General features: G+C 39.0%; 1 protein-coding gene across 3 annotated transcripts; it reads right to left on the bottom strand.

The window, feature by feature from the left end:
* On the bottom strand, window positions 1–19,053 carry LOC132282933 (uncharacterized). Of its 3 annotated transcripts, none has more exons than XM_059784777.1 (4): window positions 18,732–19,053; window positions 17,660–17,725; window positions 753–2,779; window positions 1–647 (listed from the first exon to the last, which is right to left on the bottom strand). In XM_059784777.1, exons 3-4 carry the CDS (start codon window positions 2,476–2,478, stop codon window positions 262–264), a joined length of 2,112 nt encoding a protein of 703 aa, XP_059640760.1. In that variant the 5' UTR covers window positions 2,479–2,779; window positions 17,660–17,725; window positions 18,732–19,053; the 3' UTR covers window positions 1–261. The 3 variants fall into 3 exon arrangements, with proteins under 3 accessions (XP_059640760.1, XP_059640759.1, XP_059640758.1); XM_059784776.1 differs by lacking the exon at window positions 17,660–17,725 and adding an exon at window positions 3,980–4,036; XM_059784775.1 differs by lacking the exon at window positions 17,660–17,725.
* Between the last annotated feature and the right edge of the window lie 2,805 nt (window positions 19,054–21,858).

The raw sequence follows: 21,858 nt of genomic DNA, 5'->3' as shown, positions 1-21,858 counted from the left end.
TTGGAGGAGGTAAGAATTCAAGATTTATACCAAGGAATATATCAAAAAGATCTATCCTTCTGGATAGACACAAGCTACTCAACCCAATTCTGCAGGTGTTGTCGAATATAATATTCAACTAAACAAAAAGTATAGTTACCAAAAAAAAAAAATTGAATAATGCAATAGGAATTTCCAAGGAAACAAAAAGTAAAATTACCTTTGCGAGTGTAACACAATATGATGCCATCCTCTCATTTTTCCACTTTCTTTTTAAAATATCTACTCACCTGGCTCCTGTTTTATATGAAAAGTAGAAGGCCCTGCTCCATTAATAGCCCCTCCACTGGTGGTGGTTGCATCTCCACGATACACATCCATGCCTGTTGCTTCATCCACAATCCACTCATCCATTGGGTCAATTTCTTCAATCACCATACCATCAATAAGACCCAACTTGAAGTTCCGCAACTGCGTATTATAATTAACAAATATCAGATCAGTCAATCGTTCTTGCTCGATACGATTCCTTCCATTTGTGAGCAGCTTCTCGGCTAACGTCCTCTTGAGCCCATATTTTGAAGCACCATCACATGTCTGGCTTTGCACTCGAATGGCCACTCTCTGCAGTTCAGGACATTCTCCTCCATAGTTGGACCACCATTCGGCTGCAGACAAATTTTAGAGGATACAAAATCAAAGTCTTAATTTAGAGATGAATCAAACTAGATAAAGATGTAAACAATTAAGAGGACACGATAGATTTCTGTAACCTGGAGAAACATTCAATCGTTGATCAATGGCATTTCCTTCACCAAAGGCACCCTTAGCCTTTCGATACTCATCAATTTGTAGCATAACCAGATCCTGAACGTGTTTATCTTCCACCATATGGACAATGGTGCACAATAGGCCACTGGAAACCTCAACATCAACGGAGAAATCACTTGAATAAGTAAGAACTGGGTTCAAATAGTAACCAGCACAATGAAGAGGACTGTGGAGATGCTGGTTCCAAATCTCATCAATTACTTCCCAGAACGGCATGTACTTCGCTTCCTTGTTCCTAAATCCCTCTTTAATTGTTTCCTTAGCTTGATCCATTGTTTCATATATTAAACAAAGTTTTGGCTTGTCATCCTCATTGATTAATTCCAAAACACGCACCAGTGGGATCGTTGCCTTCAAAACCATAGTGGCTCCAGACCAGAAAGAGCTGCCTGCCACTAAATTAGCTACTCTTTTCCCCTCTATGCTAGAAGCCCAGATTGACGTATTCCACTTAGAAGAAACACACATTTTCTTAAGGTTCGCCTTCTCTACCATGATATTCTCTAGAGTCAAGAAGGGCATCGCTGACCTAATCTTGGAGGGCATAACTAGGTCACAACCACGAGTATGATATCTTAGAAGCTCTAAAACTGCGGCATGACCGTAAAGGAATTTTGTAATGATTTTGGCGTCCTCCAATACCCCTTTAATAAGATCCATGGCTCCAATTTTTTCTAACATCAGTGCTATGCAATGTGATGCACCCACTGTCCAAAAGACTGCCCTGTGTTTTTCCATAAATTGCTTACCTGCTGCCTCCATCCAGGCTGATACAGAATATGTAATGATTTGTACCACATTCTCAACCCCAATCTCCCCAATAACTTCATCAAGAAACAACTGGAAGGCATCAACATCTCCAACATAGGCTGAAATATCAAATGACCGTAGATAAATAGGGCCTTGTGGGCAATCTGCTAAAACATTGATCAGGTTTTGCCCCTTCCCATCGATCCATCCGTCCAATATCACACTGCACCCAGTCCTTTTCCATGAATCCCTGATCTCCTTCACATACTGTTGCATCTCTTTTACTTCTTCCTGAAGGATCCACCCTTTCAACCCCTGAGGAGTGGGGATCTTACATCCAGCTTTACCACAAGCTAGGGTGGCGTTAATCATTTTCTGGAAGCTAAGAGATTTTGCAACACTAAAATTAATTCCAGATTCATAAAAGAATCTACCAATGCATTTTTGAGCTTCCCGTGACAACGGATCTTCTATTGCATTGGTGGCTCTTAGGGAACCTATTTTTCGCTTAGAAGAAGAAACGGATTCCATCTCACTGTTTTTTGATGTACAGTTCACATTAGCCCGCTTTTTGCTCCCACACCCATCTGTTTGAGTGGTTTCCAACGTATTACCATCATCATTTGAGTGAGGAGACCAATTCCTCTTCAAAAGAAGATTTGGGTGGCAGAACTCCCCAACTTCCTTGCTCAAGTTTTCTCGTTTTGATTCAAGTAGTTTGTTTCTCATTAGTTCCTTCACATCTGCACGAACTTCCACACAAGGAGATACATCTCCTTTTACCCATCCTAAATGGTAACGAAGGCGGTTGAAACCACTCATAACTTTACCACAATAATTGCATCTAACTCTTCCCTTTTGCCCATCAAGAGTCATTCCGTGATCATGAACATCAATGGAGACTTGATTCGCAGCCATTTTTATTAATCGGATCCGGAAATGCTAAATAGGTGGTAATCAGTCCTAAGGTAGAGAATGTATTGCAAAACTGGCCAATCACCTTTTCTTTCCTTTTGCTTTTACCTTTTCTTTCATCCCCAAGGGTTATTGCTCCTCAAAAAGTAATATTATAACCAACTCCATACTGATCGAGATTAAACTATTTGTAGTAATGTGAGTTAACACTTGAACTAGCCAAGAATCAGGAAAAGCCCATGACTGATTCAAGCATTTCCAACAAGGTAGGACTGCAAACAGCTGTGTGCTCTAGAATTTGGTCCTGAAAAATCAAATGCTACCACTGAGCAATATGTTTCACCATGGTAATAGAACCAGAATGTCTACAACATAAAAAACACAGGTTTACACAGAGCAGTTCAACCATAGTCCACCAAATTCAACCGTTGACATCATAAATAATTTAAATATGGAAGAAAAAAGGCACTATAAGTAATGTATTTCAAAAATAAAAAATCGCAATAAACACAACAGAGGAAAATCTACAATATGACAACTGTGATCTTAATGAAAAAAAAAATGCATATCTAGTTTTGAATGCATTACAATGATAAATGCATTCCTTATACATACTAACATAATAAATTTTCTAAACTCTCCTGTTCCAAGATGCAAATTATAATCAATCGCATGGGTTGCAATCACATGCACTTCGGAACTACTGTTTCAAAATGTTTTCAACAAATTAAAGAGCTTTGACAAATTAATCCAAAATCCTACACTAGGAACTCAAAGTAAAACTATTGTGTGTGCAAATCACAACTAGTTCATCAGAAAGAAGGCAAAATAACAAGAGGTCGACAACAACAAACAAAGCCTTGTCCCAACTACTTGGGGCCGGCTACATGCCATTCTGCTCTATTTATGGTCATAACCTCAGTCAAACCACATTTTATCATATCCTTACTAACTCTACCCATGTTAATTTTGGCATTCCCCTTCGCCTAACATTACCCTCAATGTGGACCATGCACTCTTCCTAAGTGGCACACTTAAAGGTTTTTCTATACACATCCAAACCATCTTAATCAATTTTCTCTCATTTTTATCTCCAATTGGTGCTACTTCAATGAAGCAAATAGAGTAAACAAAAGTCTTTTATTCAATAGCAAGAAAAACTAGAATTACTCCAATCACCATTGGATCACCATTGGAGCCTAGATTTCTAAAAAAAAATTGGGAAAAGCCTTAAGAGAAGTGAATAATCTGAAAATATCTCAAAATTATATTGATTTAAGATTTGTTACAACAGAGAGAGAGAGAGAGTTGTCCCCTTATATAATATAACTACTAATGACTCCTGATTTCTCCTGGAATGCCTTTTGGAAAACCCACACACCATTAATAACATTTTACAACTTCCCTAGGCTAACAATTAGTATTTCCAGAACTTAATTAATACTTTATAGAAAAAAAGGATAAATCTTGAATTCATTGAACAACAAGATACTTTTCGAGGCACCTTTCTTTATTTGCATCATTCAACCATCCCAGGAATGTGCTCACTCTAAGGTCTTCTCTGCACATGTCCAAAATAAGAAGAGGACCATTACAAAATATACACAAAAGGATGACATGAGAGCGTATTGGTGACTTGGAAGAACACCTAATTGTACTCCAAGACAAATTTAGAACAGGCTGGAATTTATATAGAAATAAAATAGAATAAAATAAAATAAAAAAGATCTTTAATGGGATCAAATCCCAGATAATTGCTATCACCAGAATATATCATATTTTCTTTCTTTAAAAAATAATCTAGAAGAATGCATTATGAAACCAAAGGAGACCAAAATGGTAGGGCATGTTACCAAGATTAATCGTCTAGTTTAATCCTTGAGTAACATCTTGCTCCTAAAGTAACTTCCCTTTCAAATAGCCTCCTAAACTTTTTTTTCTTTTTTTCTTTTTTTTTTTTTTTTTTCATTTTATGATAACTTAATGCCCTCCTTAATTACTTTTCTGATTGGGTATCCCTTTTAAAAAGCTACATAAAGGATTAAAAGCTTCTCCTTTTAAGGAAGGAATTGAAATAGAGTAAACAAAAAGAGGATGATCAGCCCCTAAGGTGCATCTAGGTTGTGACAAGGCATACATTCTCTAGTTGCGACATCCACAAAACGTAAAATTAACAGACAAAACTCTTCTGGTTCAGGTCAGATGAGCTGTCTCAGCACATACATGACGCCAAGCAAGTGAACAAGAAAAGGGTAAGTAGTACTTTATACAAAGTTTGGGACCTTATCATTGATTTGAGTTTTAATTTATAATCCTCCTATAGGTAAGTTTACTTTTGAATCTGTTAGACATAGATTATAAGGGTAATTAATGGACTGTATAATAGGTCAATGTATGCTACTGAATCTATAAATGCGGCTTTTAGCAGGTACAGAATACTCTTTTTACTGAAAGTTCAAACAATTTCTCCCTTTATCTAACACTTAAAACCAGCAACCCAAACCCATATAAATTTAATTAATAATAATAATAATGAAATCAAGTTAATGATCAGCGTTTAGTGTTTACAGTGCCTGGAACAACTCAGGAATGAACCTAATATGCACTTAATTGCATCCCATTAATTTATCTGACCAAGCCCACATCAACCCTTACCTTTCTTCCTCACCTTCTCGCCTTTAGTTTAACACAAATTATAAAATTAGTTGGTGTATAGAATTTTCAGTGAAACCTATTTTCTGAAATTCTTACAGTCTATCACTTGTAAACCAAACCAATTCCATCCCTTTCATCAACAACTCCTACAATCTGTCTTCCCCCTTTTTTTAAGTCATAAACCTACAGCACTACAGAACATTAGCCACCATAAGACCAAACCATAGAAGGTATTCTCCAATTTTACTAAAGCTATTGTGTATCACTACGACAGTAAGCTTACCCTTTTCATCATTTATCATTTTCCACCCACTTATTTTTCCTACATTTGTACTGCTCAAAGAACCAAACGTTACCCTAAACCACTGCCTTTTATGACCCAAAAAAAAAAATTTGAGTACTGACAAAAGGTAACTTACTCTTTCTTCTTAAGGAGCTGTCCTCCATTTTCTTGCATTACCACAAATTTTACTAAGAAACTTAAAGGCACCAAAGCCTCCAGCTAAAATGAAATGATGAAGCATGACGTCTCTACCACCTTACAAATTGAAAACAATGCCTTATGTTTCAGTAGTGACTAAACCAAAAAGGTCAAGATGCCGGAATTTTTGCAAGATCTAAGGAAAATGTATATTTTGACCAGCTGCCATGCATAAATGATATCCTTCTTCATCTTAAAAAACCAAAACCTTATTTCAGTCATATTTTAAAGGATTTGCATTCGAGTGATCACATAAGTTTCTGGATACAGTGATGGGATTGGGCATAGTGGCATACTAATTGCATAGGACAACCGAGTGTCCACCAAGGGGCTTTTACTTTGAAATTACTGTTTCCGATATGTTGATGGGATTGGGACTCATTATATTGAGTTTCTACCAACATTAGGATGTGCATGTTATTTTGATTATGTAGAGATTTTCAAAAGGATGGGCTCCTTCCTATTAACAATCACTGATAGTTCTTGTAGGTAATGAATTTTGAAGCACAGGATTTTCAATATAGATAAGATTCTACCCGTAGTGTATGGATTTGAAACATATGGTTTTAAATATTGATTAAAAAATAAGTTATTCAACCATCTACTACATGTAATCTTCATAATGCTCTAGAAAGGTCAACTGATTCAAATAATTTGAATTGCAAGGTTTCAATCAATCATTATCTCATGAACAAACTACAACTTTGCTTCAAGATGTGGTATCCATACACACGGAAAAAAAAAAAAAAAAAAGCTTTTACACATGATTACACACTCTAAGGAACCAGGCACGCAGGTGATGCAAATCGTTTCTCCCATTCCATTATATTAAAATAAGATTTCTTGATGCTCACAATAAAGAAACTGCTGTTAAATAGTATAAAACAAGCACACATAAAACAAAACCAAAACTGAAAGCCAAATGTTTTCATTCTACTGTGGAGGATGGGTGGGCATAACACTGCATGATAAAGCCTTTGTCAGTATGTATTTCACAGCCGAACTTACTGCATGAATCCATACATTGAACTTTCCCACATTGAACCTTCTATTATAGCTTCCTCATGACATTGAATCACATAAATTCCCACAGTAAGATTAAAAAAGCCCAAATACTAGGTAATAATCGATCCATTGTTTACTTTATGAAGGCTGAAAATTCAAAGAACTGGGATTCTATCAAGATCATTATTTCAACTAAAAATTGATGACACAGGATACATTTAAGAATGCTAATTTGGAAATAATCAATGACTTGACCAAAAGACATTAAGGATTTCTCATGGAACAAATAGGCTCTAATCAGATCAGAGTGAATCAGGTTTTCTACTCTTCTTTGTTTTTCTTTTATTTGCATTACCTTTCTTTATCACTGATTTAGAATTAAGCATGAGAAACTAAGAAACTATTAAATTGTCAAGGAGAGTAAAATTAAAGTCATGTGAGGCAGTTCATTTCCTTCTAAAGGCAGCATGCATTGAATATTTCCCTAAACAAATTTTTTTTTTTTCATTCAAAATAATGGTGTGGCCTTCGTGACGCATGAAAGAACTACAAAAGTTGGACACATACATATGAGTAAAAGTTTTGAAATTATTTATTTATTGGTAGAATTTTTTTTTTTACTGCAATACTCAGAAGAGCTGAGAAAAAGAGGAGGCAGGTGAAGGGAAAGGAAGAAGAAAGATTGAGGGAAAAAGAAAAGGAGATTTTTAAGGAACAGGAGATAAGGCAGATAAATTTCAAGGACCATAGCAACTTGACGGAAATTTTTTCTCTGAGATCACAATCAGAGCACGCGCGCACACATACATATATATATATATATATATATAGTGTAGCCATTCAAACAGATTCAAGAGATCAAACAACAATAAGAAACATTTTAATAATTGAACTAAATCGGAAATGGAGAAAAGAAAAACATAAAGATGAAAAGGAAGACAGCGGCTTTACCTTGTCAGACAGTGGGGTAAGGTAACAACTAACCATGAAGTAGAATAGAAGCAAAGAAGAAGAGGGGGCTTGTCTCAGCACTGTTGATTTAGGTTGCCATATGTATTTATATCATCAGCTATGACAGAAATAAAATTGCATCCAACTCATTGGATAGAGATGACGTTTACTATTATGATGACAAATATGATGCCCATTCTTCACTATGTGTGTGTGCATGTGTCAGAGTCAGCCTGTGGGCAAATGAACTAGTACTGGCAGTGGTGGTGGTAAGATGCGATAGAGTAATAATGTTCCATATGTTTTTGTAAATTATATGTGTTGTGTATATATAGCAAATGTTACCCTTTTTAGAATCATCCATCAAAAGATCCAAATCTGCAATGGTTTGAATACATATGCATCTACCATATAGAGAACCAAAGCCAAGACACGAATTCAAGACCCCAAAACAACATGTGTGAGAACAAATCTAGGAGAGAGTATAATTTACATTACCGCATTGATTGCACAATCTGTTTGTAAGTATTCTCTCCTCATCCCTCCAAGACCCAAATCGCTGCTTTTACGATCAACACAACTAGATGCAAAGAGAAAAGGCCAGAAAGAAAAAGGGCATCACTAACTGTAATAGTCTAGGTGGAGATCAAATGCGCATAGAGGGTCTCTGGTGATGTGGTCGTTCTTGGATGTTGCTAGGTTGCCCCATTTGTTTCAAGGCGGAACTGTAAGATTTGCAAACACTTATCGAGGGCATTCGATTTTTCTGGATACCGATTCGGTTGGAAGAAGAAAAGAGGACCTTCGATCGTGTTTGGTGGGTAAGTTCGACAAGGATGTGGGTGATAGGGCTTAAATCGCGGCTTGGGCTTCTCGTGTTTGGAAGGTTTCCTCCGGTGTTGTGGTTTCTCCTCTGCCAGATTCTTTGTTGCTTTTTCATTTCCCATCTTCGACAGAGGCTTCTCCTGTGCTCAAAGAAGGTCGCCGTGTTCGGGGGGCGGCCACATTACGAGTGGAATCTTGGAGTTTTAGGGTGGGGTGTTCTGAGGTGTTGAAAGGTAAGGGCTGAAGATTGTGACGCTGTATGGTCTCCCTCTTCATCTTTGGAGTCATTCCCTGTTTGTGACGGTCGGTGATTTGTGCGATGGATTCGTTTGGGTGGATGCTGATGAAGCAATTGACGCTGAAAGGGTTCGCATCACAATGTCTGATGGAAAGGTTTGTCCTCCTTTTGTTTTCATTCACGATGACCGGTTTTGTTACAAAGTGAAGGTGTGGGAAGAGGAGCCTCCTGACCTTGTGTCGACGACGGATAGTTTGGAAGGAGGAGATGGTTCACCCCTACTGAAGGAGACAGAATGGTTAAGGTGGGACTCTATGGGGAAGAAGGGTCTGGCTGAGTTTCGGAGATGGGAGGAATGGAGGGATGATCTATAGATGCGCAATTCGGAATGTTTTAGAAGACTTTTCACTTTGAGAAGGAAATAAGGCTCTTCGGATGGGCCTGATCGTCGCCGGCAAGAGGGATCCCGGGAAAGGCACAAGGGTGGAGGTCTCATCGGGCTTGGCCGTCTAGCATTCGCGCAGATGTGGAAATGGGGGCGTCACCGTGGTGTTTCTCATGTCAATCAAGCGTGTGGGAGGGGGAGCCTTGACGCGCAGAGGGCTTGGCCGTTCAAAGTGGAAGACAGCTGCATCCCCTTTTATTTCAAAATCTTGGGCTCCGAAAGATGTGAAGGCCTCTTATGGGGTTAAGTCTATGGTTGGGCCTAATAATGGGCTGGTGGTTAGAGCTTCTGGATCGAACTCCCTCTCTTCTTATGGGCCTGTGGTTGACAAGTCTGGTTTGAAGGATATGGGCAAATTGTCATCTTGTGGGTGAAGCGGCCCACCCATCAAATGTTGTTTGTCATGGTCAAGGACCTGTTGATTTAGGCTGTGAAATGAAGGGAGGACTGGGTTCTTCCAATGCTTTTTCTGGGCAGTGTTGGGCAACCGCTTTGGGCATTTGTGTGATGTTATGGAAGGCGTTGTCTATCATCCGTCCGGTGATTTACCTGAAAGATCTAGAAGAGGTCGGCGTCCTAAGGGGCTTGTGTAGGGACATCGTATGCAGAAGAAAGTGTTATTTCCCCCTTTTCGCAAAAAATGGTCTAGAAAGGAAAAACAGAAGTGGATTCCGTGTTCGCAGCTCGACTTTGGTTCGGGTATATCTTTTTTTTTTTCGTATGATCATTCTCCTTCTCTTCCTTCTTCTTCCTCTTCTCACCCTTGTGGGGTGTCACAAAGGAGCTTGGGGCTAAAAATTTGAGTGGTGTCTTCTATTTCAAAATGCTTGTCTCCGGTTTTTGAAAGGGAGCCAGTGCCTGTTTATGAGAAAAGGCATGGTGGAGACAGTGGTTTGAGATGGGATCCTCTCGGTTTTGTGATGTTAGCAGTGATGGAATTACTGTGTGTGTGGGCCAGGATGTCAAGATCAAGATTGATGATGTTTCAGCTGCTGTGCTTTTGAACGACTTGAGGGCTCATCTTGTTTCGAAGGGTTCTCATATTAAGCAGAATGATCTTTTGGCAGATGAGGTGTTTGGGACCACGCTCTCTAACTACTCTCCATCCTTGTCATCTGTTGAGAATGGGGAGGATGGGTCGTGTTCCTCTGTTCACGGGGATTTGGGTATGGTTTTGTGGAACGGATGCGAGTCTGATTTTGATTTGCTTACCCCTTTGGCTGTTGTTAGACCGGATAGGATTTTTGCGGAAGGGACGGGGTTTGATGCAGGGTTGGCTGATTTGGAGGATGATTAGGTGAGGGAAAAGGGAGTTGAGATTGGTTCCCTTTTGGGTGTTTCTTTTGAGGATCGAATGGAGGAGGCGACAAGTTTATTCATTGATGTTCTTAATGCTCAGTTTGCTGATTGAATGGGTAGTATGGGGAGTATCCCAGTGGAGAGAGAGGAGAGCGGGGATCCGAGCCCCTTGACTCTCGTTACTTATGAAAGGAGGAGGAGGGGGGCTAAGGAGAGGGCTAGTGGAAGGAGGGGTGAGACCGTCAACTCTACTATTTCCCTATGAAGCTACAAATTCTTTCATAGAATGTCCGGAGTCTCAATGATCCGGCTAGAAGAAAAGTGGTGAAATCGATGATTCGGAAAGCATGTGGTCATTTGTATGTCTGCAAGAAACCAAGATTGCCTCAGTGACGGATGTGATTGTTCGAAGTTTGTGGGGAGGGAGATTTGTGGAGTGGTTTGCTTTGGATGCGATTGGCTCTTTGGGTGGTATCCTGATTTTGTGGGATAATCGGTGGATCTCTTTGTTGGACTCTCAGGTTGGGCTTTTCTCGGCGTCCTGTGTTCTGTCTATGGTGGAGGATGGTTTTCGTTGGGTTTTTTCTGGAGTCTATGGGCCTTCGGAGGATTGTGTTTGTCATTTGCTCTGGGAGGAGTTGGGAGAGATTTGTAGGCGATGGTCACTGCCTTGGTGTATTGGGGGGGATTTCAATGTTGTGCGTTCCTTTTTTGAGAGGTCGACAGGGGGCAGGTGGACGGCTGATATGATGTCCTTCTCAGAGTTTATTGATGCCTTTTGTTTGTTTGATTTGCCTTTGGTGGGTGGGCCTTTCACTTGGTCCAGTGGTCGTTTTCCTCCTACTCTTTCTAATCTTGATAGATTCCTGTTGTCGAGTAATTGGGAGGAGAAGTTTTCTGATGTTGTTCAGGCCACATTGGCTCGGCCTTTGTCTGATCATGTTCCGTTGATGCTGGATTGTGGGGGGCTGCGTAGCAGAAGATCCCCTTTCAGATTTAAGAATATGTGGCTTCGGGCTGAGGGTTTTCTGGAGCAAGTCCGATCCTGGTGCACTGGGTATGGAGTGGTTGGCACTCCTAGTTATTCTTTGGCAGGCAAGATGCGTTTTTTGAAGAATGATCTCAAAGTTTGGAACAAAGAGGTTTTTGGTAATTTGGCCTGGAGGAAGAATCGGATTCTCTCTGAGATTGCTGATATTGATAAGATGGAGAGTCAGGGTCTTTTGACGGTTCCATTGAAGCTTAGAAGGGTGGAGTGTCAGGTTTGCTGAGATCGCTGTGATGGAGGAGATTTCTTGGAGACAGAAGTCTAGAGCTTTGTGGCTCAAGGAAGGTAACAATAACACTAAATTATTTCATAGACTTGCCAATGCTCACAGAAGGGGCAATCACATTGGGAGGATTCGGGTGGATGGGGTGTTGTTCAGTAAAAAGGAGGAGATTTGTAAGGGTTTTTCTGATTACTTTTCGAAGTTGTTCACTGAATCAGCTGGTTGGTGACCTTTGTTTGATGGGCTTCACTTTGACTCTATTTCGAGTGAGGACTGCTCTGTTTTGGAAGAGCCATTTTCAGAAGAGGAAGTTTTCTCTGCTTTGAAGAGATGTAATGGGGATAAAGCCCCTGGTCCTGATGGTTTTTCTATGAGATTCCTTTTGGAGTGTTGGGAGGTGGTCCGTGAGGAGGTGATGGGCTCTTTTCACGCTTTCTATGTTCAGGGCTCTTTTAAGAAAAGTTTGAATGTCACTTTTATTGCTCTTATCCCGAAGAAGGGGAAGGCAATGGATGTTAGGGATTTCCGCCCTATTAGTTTGGTGGGATGTTTTTACAAGTTGATTGCGAAAGTCTTGGCTTCTAGGTTGAGGAAGGTTATGGATGGTGTCATTTCTGACTCTCAGAATGCCTTTGTGGGAGGTCGTCAGATTTTGGATTCAATTCTTATTGCAAGTGAATGTGTTGATTCCCGTTTGAATAACGGAGTCCCGGGCGTTCTTTGCAAGCTGGATATTGAAAAGGCGTATGACCATGTCAGTTGGAGCTTCCTTCTCTACTTATTGGAGAGGATGGGGTTTGGTGGGCGTTGGAGGAGATGTATTCTTTTTTGCATTTCTAGCACTCGGTTCTCTGTCCTTGTGAATGGAGCTCCGACTGGTTTTTTCTCTAGCTCGAGGGGCTTGAGATAAAGGGATCCGCTTTCTCCTTTCTTGTTCCTTTTTGTGATGGAGGCTCTTAGCAGATTGCTGAAGAGGGCTGTGGAGTTGGGTTTTTTGAGAGGTTTTCGGGTGGGCAGGGATATTGCTAGTCAACTGGACATTTCCCATTTGACGTTTGCGGATGATACTCTAGTGCTTTGTGATGCGGACGCGTCCCAGTTGAGATATTTGAGATGCGTTTTGATTTGGTTTCAAGTTGTTTCTGGTCTTAAGGTGAATGTTGGCAAGAGCCTTCTTGTGCCTAGTGGGGATGTCCCTGAGATTGAGATGTTAGCTCAGATCCTGGGATGTTGCATTGGCTCTTTTCCCATTTCTTACTTAGGATTGCCTTTATGAGCCCCTTCGAGATGTGTGGGGAGCTGGGATCCGGTTGTGGATAGATTCGAGAGGAGGTTGGCGGGTTAGAAAAAGCAGTACCTTTCCAAGGGGAGTCGAGTTACTCTGATTAAGAGCACCCTTTCTAGCCTTCTTACTTATTTCATCTCTCTATTTCAGATTCCCTCTTCAATGGCGGAGAGAATTGAGAGATTGCAGTGCAACTTTCTTTTTTTTGGGGGGGGGGGGGGGGAGGGGAGGAGTTCAAGTATCATCTGGTTCGGTGGGATCATGTGTGCTGTCCAATTCGGTGTGGAGGCTTAGGGTTAAGGAGGTTGTTGCCTTTCAATAAGGCTCTCCTTGGTAAATGGCTCTGGAGGTTTGGAATTGAAAGGCATTGGCTTTGGAGGAGAGTTATCGCGAGTAAGTTTGGGGAAAGCAGTGGTGGGTGGTGCTTTCTTGTGTTGCGTGGTCCAAGGGGGTTGGGGGTTTGGACTTATATTCGGAGGGGTTGGGATGATTTCTGCAAGCATGTTCGTTTTCGGATCAAGGATGGTAGGAGGATCAGTTTTTGGAAGGATCTTTGGTGTGGGGAGCTTCCTCTTGCTCTCACTTTCCCACGGCATTATAGGATTGCTTCTCACCGACAGGCCATGGTGGTTGACTGTTATCACCTTGATAACGGGAGACTGACTTGGGATGTTCAGTTCAGGAGGCACTTTTAGGATTGGGAGATCGAGGATATTTCTCGTTTTTTGGAGCTTCTGTATAGCCAGGTGATCACTTTTGGGGAGTCGGATGGTTGGTTCTGGGTTCCTAACTCGCAGGGTCATTTCAAGGTTAGGTCCTTTTTCGGGTGCCTTTCGATTGTTCCCAAAGACCCTTTCCCCTGGAAGTCTATTTGGTGTTCTAAGGCTCCCCTCAAGGTCGCCTTTTTATCTTGGACTTCCGTCCTAGGTAAGATTTTAACTCAAGATAATTTGAGAAGGAGAAATCAGGTGGTGGTCAATCATAGTTATATGTGCTTGTGTGATGAGGAGACAGTTAATGACTTCCTTTTACATTGCAGCATGGCCAGAGACTGCTGGGATTTGATGCTTGGATTATTTGGGGTCCATTGGGCTATGCCTTGTTCCTCTAGAGGGTTGATTGAGGCTTGGAGAGGCGTCTCTGTTGGGGCTTTCATTCAGGATGCTTGGAGGGCTACGCCTCTTTGTATTTGGTGGTGTATTTGGCTAGAGAGAAATAGGAGATATTTTGATGGAAAAAAGAAGTCTGGCTCTATGCTTAAGTTCTCTATTATTTCTACTCTTTTTTTTTTGGGTTTCAGGGAGAGATTATAGATCTACGGAAGAGATTATTGTTTTTTTGGCCTCTTTGAAGGTCAAAGGCACCCTTTGGCCCCTTTGTTTCTTTGGGCTCCGCTCCCCTTTTTAGCGTTTTTAATAAAATCTTACTTATCAAAAAAAAAAAAGATTACACCCTTTTTGAGACCTCTGACACGTGCTGGACAGATGAGTCTCAGATGCCTATTGCCACCTTAAGCCCCACCCCGACCACAAACACACGCTTCCGTAAACACGACTTTCCTACTACTACCATCTGAGTAGCACCCGTATCACCCAATCAGGATACCCCACATTACGGCATAAATATTGCCCTAATTGACATCACTCAACTAATCTCTCCCTCCTCGCACGCAGGAGAGACAGAAAAGAGATGGAGTGACAGAATTGTCCCTCACATGATTATGGATTGATGATGACGACTATGATGATGCTGAGGCTTCCTCAATCTGACATACACAGAAAGTGTACCGAAAAAAGAAAAAGAAAATTATAAAAATAAAATAAAAATAAAAATAAAAAAGAAGAAGAAGAAAAAGAGAGACAGAGACAGAGAGAGAAGAATTGATAGGTCATTGAATACAAGGGTACAACCAATTGTGAGGGCACATCCAAGTCTGGCCGGCCTGTGGTCAAGTGAAGAAGGAAAAAGAAATATTAATAGTGGTTTTGGAAAGTTCATAGTAAATGCTTTTTGCCGAATGCCTTTAACGTTAATTAATTTTTGTTAGTTAACAAGTTCAATTTTTTTACCAAAGCATTAATGCAACCAATGGCCACATTTAAAATTGCTGAATCCTCCCAAAATTTTCTCCAATTAGTTTATGTTTCTTGGTTTGGAAAATTAAAAGAAAAGGAAGAGGTCATACTTTTCCATCCAAACATCCAATTTTGCCACCAGTCAGGCAACTTTGTTTCTCTTTTCTAAATTATTTAATTCTAGTAGTTGACTAGTCTAAAACAACAAATACTTAAAGCCATGACAACCCATAATTTGCTTGTTCCACTTGATTCTGAGAGGGATGGAATTGTAAAAGAGTAATGCGACGGAAGTAGAATTCTCAGTAGGTGATTTGCTCCTTAAGTTGCTTACCTTTCAAATAGGCTCCATAGCTTTTAAAAAAGTAAAAATAAAAATAAATCAAATGGCCTCAATTTTTACTTTCTAATGAACTGGACTCTTTGGGAAGCAATGTATAGGAATGTAAGTTTCTCCTTTAAAGGAAGGAATTGAAATAGAGAAAATAAAGAAAAAGGATATTTTAGCTCCAAAGGTTCATATAGGTTGTGAAAGGGCATATTTTTTCTTGTTAATATTGTACAAAGCCCAAAATTAAGAGGCAAAATTCTTCCTGATCTAGACAGGTGAGATGCCTTGGCCTACCTAATGCCAAGAATAAGAACAAGAAAAAGGCAAGTGCAAGAGCAAATGGGACCTTAAGTAATCATGTATTGTATAATTTCAGTCTTCATTTTACGTTTCGATTGCTTAATCTACTTCTTGGTAATAGTTCTATTTTGAAGCACAGGGTCATAGATATTTATGAAATTTGTTCCATAGGCTAGAGGTTTGAATCATATGTCAATATGTCACTAAATGCTAGATATTAGTGACATAACAAATGGATTATACCACCTCTTTCCTGTGATCTTCATAATGCTCGAAATGGATAAAAGAGTTCAAATAATTTGACAACCATGATCTCAGTTGAGTAGACTCTACAACTTTGCTTCAAGATGTGGTCTCCTCAATGAGTAGGAAATTCCCATTCAAATTCCAATATTTCCAAAGAAGATCAGGTATGATTAGGCTAAGATTGCTCCTTGATTCTCACTATGAAGAATTTGTCTTAATTAGCATGAGACGATTGCACAAAATAGACAAATAAAAAAAAGCACCGCCTTCCAAGTTTGAAGGACGGGTGGGTATTGTTAGAAAATTTAAATATTTAAGTTACACCCTTTCTAATAGCTTAACCTTTGGGGTAAATGGTGGTTAACATGGTATCAGAGTAAGCTAGGTTTTGAGTTCAAAGTACCGTCACCTTGTTAATTAAAATAAAAAACATGTTGGACCAAAAGAATGCCACACGTGAGGAAAATGTGTGGTGATTAATAGGTAGAACATTGTGCGAAAAAACATCTTTCAATAAGTGTTTTAGAGCCCAACTTCTAAAAATTAAGTTCACATATTAAAGTTCCATGCGTTTCTCACATTAAACCACCCATATCATTGCTTTGCCTTGACATAAAACCACATTATTTTTCATAGGAAAATTAGAAATTTTCTATACCTGGTAAAAGATTCGTGACATTCGTCTATGATTTACTTCTACCAATTTCAAAATCCAAAGGCTAGAAATGGGAATCTATCAAAATCATTATTTTAAAAAATATATATAGGTGACGTATGACTTAATTAAGACTATTAATGACTTAATAAAAAAGCATACAAGTTTTTTCGTGAAGCAAATAGGTTCTAATTACACCGAGGCGGTTAAGTTTGATAATATTATAGCATAGGTGAAACATTCTCATAATCCTTTCCTTGCCTTGATTCCAATCAAATGGGGTGTTTCTCTTTCAATTCTTTCATATACCAAGTTATACATTTTCTTATATCCATTTTTTAATATATTTTCTTGTTACCTCATTGACACTCACCTATTGTTTCAAGAAGGGCTTTTTTAAACATGCATATATAAATATATATTATAGGTACATCTACTAGTCAACGTTATATATATGTGCATACCACCTAAGCTTTCTTTATCTTATTATATCACTATAGGTGATACTCCAACTTTCTTACTCCTCTTAGCCTCTAGAATAACATGAAATTCATGTGAGGAATGTTATTACCCTAGAGAAAGCATTCATGGAAGATTTCCACCTAAAGAGCGGTCATTTAAAGCACTTTTGTACTTCTTTATGTTAGATTTTGTGAATGAAAATTGTTTCATTAGTCATCAACTGATGCCTTGTACTGAACATGTGTGATCACTGGGTGGTTGTGGGATGAAAAGATGCAACTCAAAATCAATAGACATAACCTATTCAATATGAACCATTGCAATCTATTGCAGTGGGTGTGTCTAGTGAAGATCAGACACATATAAATGGTTGTGTCCAGTGATGAAAAGACACATATAAATGGTTGTATCCAGTGATGAAGAAACATACCCAATCCAAAAAGGCACTTCTATTTCTATACATACCTCCTTCGGTTGCCATTTGCAATTCGTTCAAGTCTTTGATTTATTCTCTCCCTCTCTAGACTTAAACCTAACCCAAGACCATAATATAATTTCACTGAGTCATTTTAAAATTGGTCCGAGCAATTTAATTTGAGTTGGACCGATTTCATCATTTTTATAATATAGATGCATTTTTTGAGTCAAAGAAAGTATTACACAGAGGAGGTTCGCCGTATCCACGAGTTTGTAGTGATGCTACTGGTGAATGTAGACCGTTATATCCTGGGAGACAAATGCCACAGAGTCTTTCAGCACTATGCGGGACGTAAATTGTCTTAAGGACATAGTATCTAATACTAGCCTCGGTCTCGGTTATTTATTTATTTATTATTATTTTATTGCTTTAATTTGCATGTTTAATTAAATATCAAGTTGCATATTTAATTAATTATTTTTTAGCAAATTATTAATTATCTCATGGCATGCTAGTAACTCAGTATTAGTTATATCTTAAATGTCATTTGAAGCATATTTACCAACAATTTACTAGGCCTTTGCTGTTGTAATGAGAAAAGGCATTTTTATCACTATAGTTGTCACAAATTTGTTGTTAATAAAAAACATGTTTGATGTTTGTTGATATATTATATAAAGTACTTTTCACAATTAAAGTACTTTTTAATTTGTTTGGTAAATATTGTGTAAAGCACTTTATTAACTAATTTTACAATAATGCCTTTGAATGGAGTGTTATTATATTTGTAAAAGTATAATTTTTTAAAAGAAGGAATTATTTTTAGAAAAAATAAAAATGAATAAAATTGTCCCGTGAAAAACAGCTACCTACGATATAACAACTCTTGTCATAGAGATTTTAACTTTATTCGAAATCTCTACTATAAATAAAAAAGAAAGAAAAAGTGCTTAATTTTTTCAAAATAAATGCGTTTCCAAGTGGGTTCAACAGCCATGCATCCCAACCGCGCCATTAAAATTATGGTGTTCTTACCCGAAAGAATTGAAAACACCAACACAAAGTAAGTGGGTGAAAGCATTTAAAGTTATTAGCTTTTATATAATTTTCTTAAAGGAACACTTTTTTTTTTTAAATCTCTATTGAACGAGAGAGACTATAAGAGGAGGTTAAAGGACTTGTAATTTCAGAGGGCATGTCAACATGAGAGACAAAATACCATTCTGGGATCACATTTACAATACAATACAGAGATAACAAACTCTATAAACATAATAATAATACATTAGAGGGAAAAAAAGGCAGAGGCTTTACCTTGAGAGATTATGCGGTCAGGTACTGCAGTGCTCCTTAAGAAAATGAAAGTACATACGCTGTCACACACTAATAGTAGTCACTGGAACTTAGACGACGACCAAGTCCTGTCTCTTCTTTAGCGGCGGCGGCCGTGACGGCGGCGGCAGCTTTTGTGGTGATTGAAAAGCGATAGAAAGGTAAAGAACCAGTTTTCTCGAGAGCTCCGCTTGCTGGACCGTCAAAACTCGTAATCAGTTTTCTCGAGAGCTCCGCTTCCTTTTTTTTTTTTTGCCCTTTCTCGTCTTTTCTTTCCTAGGGTCTGGTTAGACGGAAAATACTAATGGAAAGTTAAAGTGAAAATGAAAATGAGAGTGAAAGATAGGAAAAAGAAATCGAGTTCCATCGTCCATTTGGTTAGCTAAGATTTTTTTTCATGAAAATTAGAAGAAAATATTATTTTGTGAGTTTGGAAAGCATTAAAGTGAAAAGAAGGAGATTACAGTTACCAAAATTATCTTTTTAATTATAAGATTATTTTGTACTCTTTTGAGATCTTGCTCTATTTTTTGAATTATGAACAAAATTAAAATTTTAAGTTCAAAATGAACCAATGAATTTGATATTTAATAATTTTATATATGTGATTATGAGTACAAGTTTAATTTATAAAAAATTTTGTTCCAAAAAATATTTAGGAAAAATGATTGAAGTTAATATATATACTTTTAGTCATAAAAAAAAAAAAAAATGTTGAGCCTAAACAAAATACAATGCAATGCTTCAACTAAATTAGTTTGATACATCTAATATATGTAGAATTAAAATTAAATTAGTTTGCTACGTCTAATTACTTAGAATCCTAAAGTCGAGAAAAGTTTATGTATAAAAAAGTACAATTAAATTGTAAATTGTACGCGTAGAGACACTATTAATTTAAGCAGAGTGTTGGGTGAAAAATTAGAATTAGATATATATATCACTCTAAACCATTATTAATTATGGAAAGAAAAAAATAGAATAAAATTTTAATTTTGTATGCACGTGTAAAATTATATACAATCAAAATAGTATTACATTATTATATAAGCAATTTACAATAAACAATAAAAGGGAATTAATCTATTAATGAAGTTTGTAAAGAAATTGACATGGACATAATAGGAAACTAAAATATGAAGGTGTCACTTTTATGGGAAAGTAAAATTTTCCTGTATTTTTTGTAAGAAACATTTTGAGAAAAATTAAACGGTTGCGAGAAAATTACTTGTTAAAAATTTTCTGTTTCACGTTAACTAAACTGCTAACAAATTTAAAAATATTCTGTTTCTTTTCGTATCAACTTCATACTAACCAAACGAGGGTCGTAATGCTAACCCCCGCTTTGACGTCACGCACTTGTTCCTCCTTCGTTCCATTGTTACCACTTCCAATAGACAAACATATTGAAATGACATAATTGCCCCTGGCGCGAAGATCTTTTGACGGTGCAGAGACTCCTCTCCTCTCCGAAGTCAAATGATAAAGGAGACTGAGGAGGCCCGAAGTGGCATGGGCCGGATATGACTTGCAAACGCGACATCTGGTCCGTACAGATGGGTCAGGCCCATAGAAAGACACTGCCATATGGGCCGAACGCGAATTAGCCCATCAAAGATGACCAGAACTCATAGAGGAACGGGCCTAGATCCAGCAGTCCATCGACATTTGTAAATATCTATAAATAGGAGAAGTAATGAGTAGAAGGGGGGAGATATTTTTTGGGGTTGAAATGCAAGAGTTCTAGAGAAAGAAAGAGAGGAGGAATCTCTTGCATCTTCAATTGGCGCCGTCTGTGGGAATCGTGGAAGATTGATTGATCATTGATTAATATCGCGTGGATTCAGACCAATCCGAGGGAACGAAACTCGATCTTTGGGAGTTGGATCCAGATCTGAGCGATTGTGACCTACTCTGGAGGAATTTTAGTTCATGTTGCTTTGGCAGAAGTGGCTTCAGATCTACGCAACAACGAGTTGTTCGATTGTGGCAGGATCTGACGGATTTAGAATTCGGACAATTCAGATCTCGTCAACCATGAGCATAATTCGGAGAATTCGAAACCAGATCTGAAAAATTCCCACTCACGAAGCTCGGATCTACTCACGAACTTGAGATTAATGCCTTTACTCCGTTCAGGAATAATGATAGGTGAAAGCTCCAATCCGATGGAGGCTGTCCAGCAAACAAAGCTTGAGGAGTTGATGAACTTGATCGAGGCTCTCAAAAAAGAGAATGCAGAATTGAAAGCTGGAATGTAACATCAGCAAATACCCGTGGTTTCGCGTCCACTTCCGGCCGGTGAAGGAGGTGTTCAATCTAATATCGCGCATCAAGGCGAGCAGGACGAGAACAATCAGTCAGCTCTCTACCGTGATGAAAGGAGGATGGATGATTTGCCGCCAAATGCTCGTCGAGTTGAGGATTACGAAGGATCGACTCACGTTGATCCGCGACATGAGCAGATCAAACAGAACGAAGCCATGACCTTCGATCCGCATCGGGAAAGGTTCAACCGAGAGGAGGTGATAGAGGTTGATCGCCGCCAAGTTGCGTCGCCTTGGCAAAGAGAGCTCATAGAGGAACGGTCGTTCGATCCGTCCTACCGGCCCTCCATGGCTACAATCACTCATCGCGGTTCAGAGAGCAGAACCGTAGCTCACAGGGCTACCACTGGGCGCCAAAGAGAGAATGAAGCACTCCGATCCGCGGCTCGGACGGTTGATTCACCATTCACTGACGAGATCCTGAATGCCCCGCATCCAAGGAAGTTTGCTATGCCAGTCTTTATTCTGTTTGACGGAACAACCGATTCGATCGATCATGTGTACCATATCCAGTTGAAGATGGCCCTGAATACGGAAAACGACGCTTTAATGTGCAAATGTTTCCCTACAAGCCTAGTTGGACCGGCGCTCAGCTGGTTCAAGAACTTGCCTAGAAGCTCCATTACTAGCTTCCGAGACCTGTGCGATCGGTTCATAAGCCAGTACTATGGGAACAAGCGTCCGCCAAAGGACATCTCAAGCCTATTCACAATGAGACAGCACAAAGATGAACGTCTCCCGGCTTTTCTCACCAGGTTTAATCTCACTAAGAGTATGGTGAT

Source organism: Cornus florida, unplaced genomic scaffold (assembly GCF_030987335.1).
Source record: "Cornus florida cultivar Cherokee Brave unplaced genomic scaffold, ASM3098733v1 CherokeeBrave_3.0.0_Hap2_Chr11, whole genome shotgun sequence".
NCBI classification, from domain to species: Eukaryota; Viridiplantae; Streptophyta; class Magnoliopsida; order Cornales; family Cornaceae; genus Cornus; species Cornus florida.
Note: the sequence above shows the minus strand (reverse complement) of the source record. Positions and strands in the feature narration are given on the sequence as shown.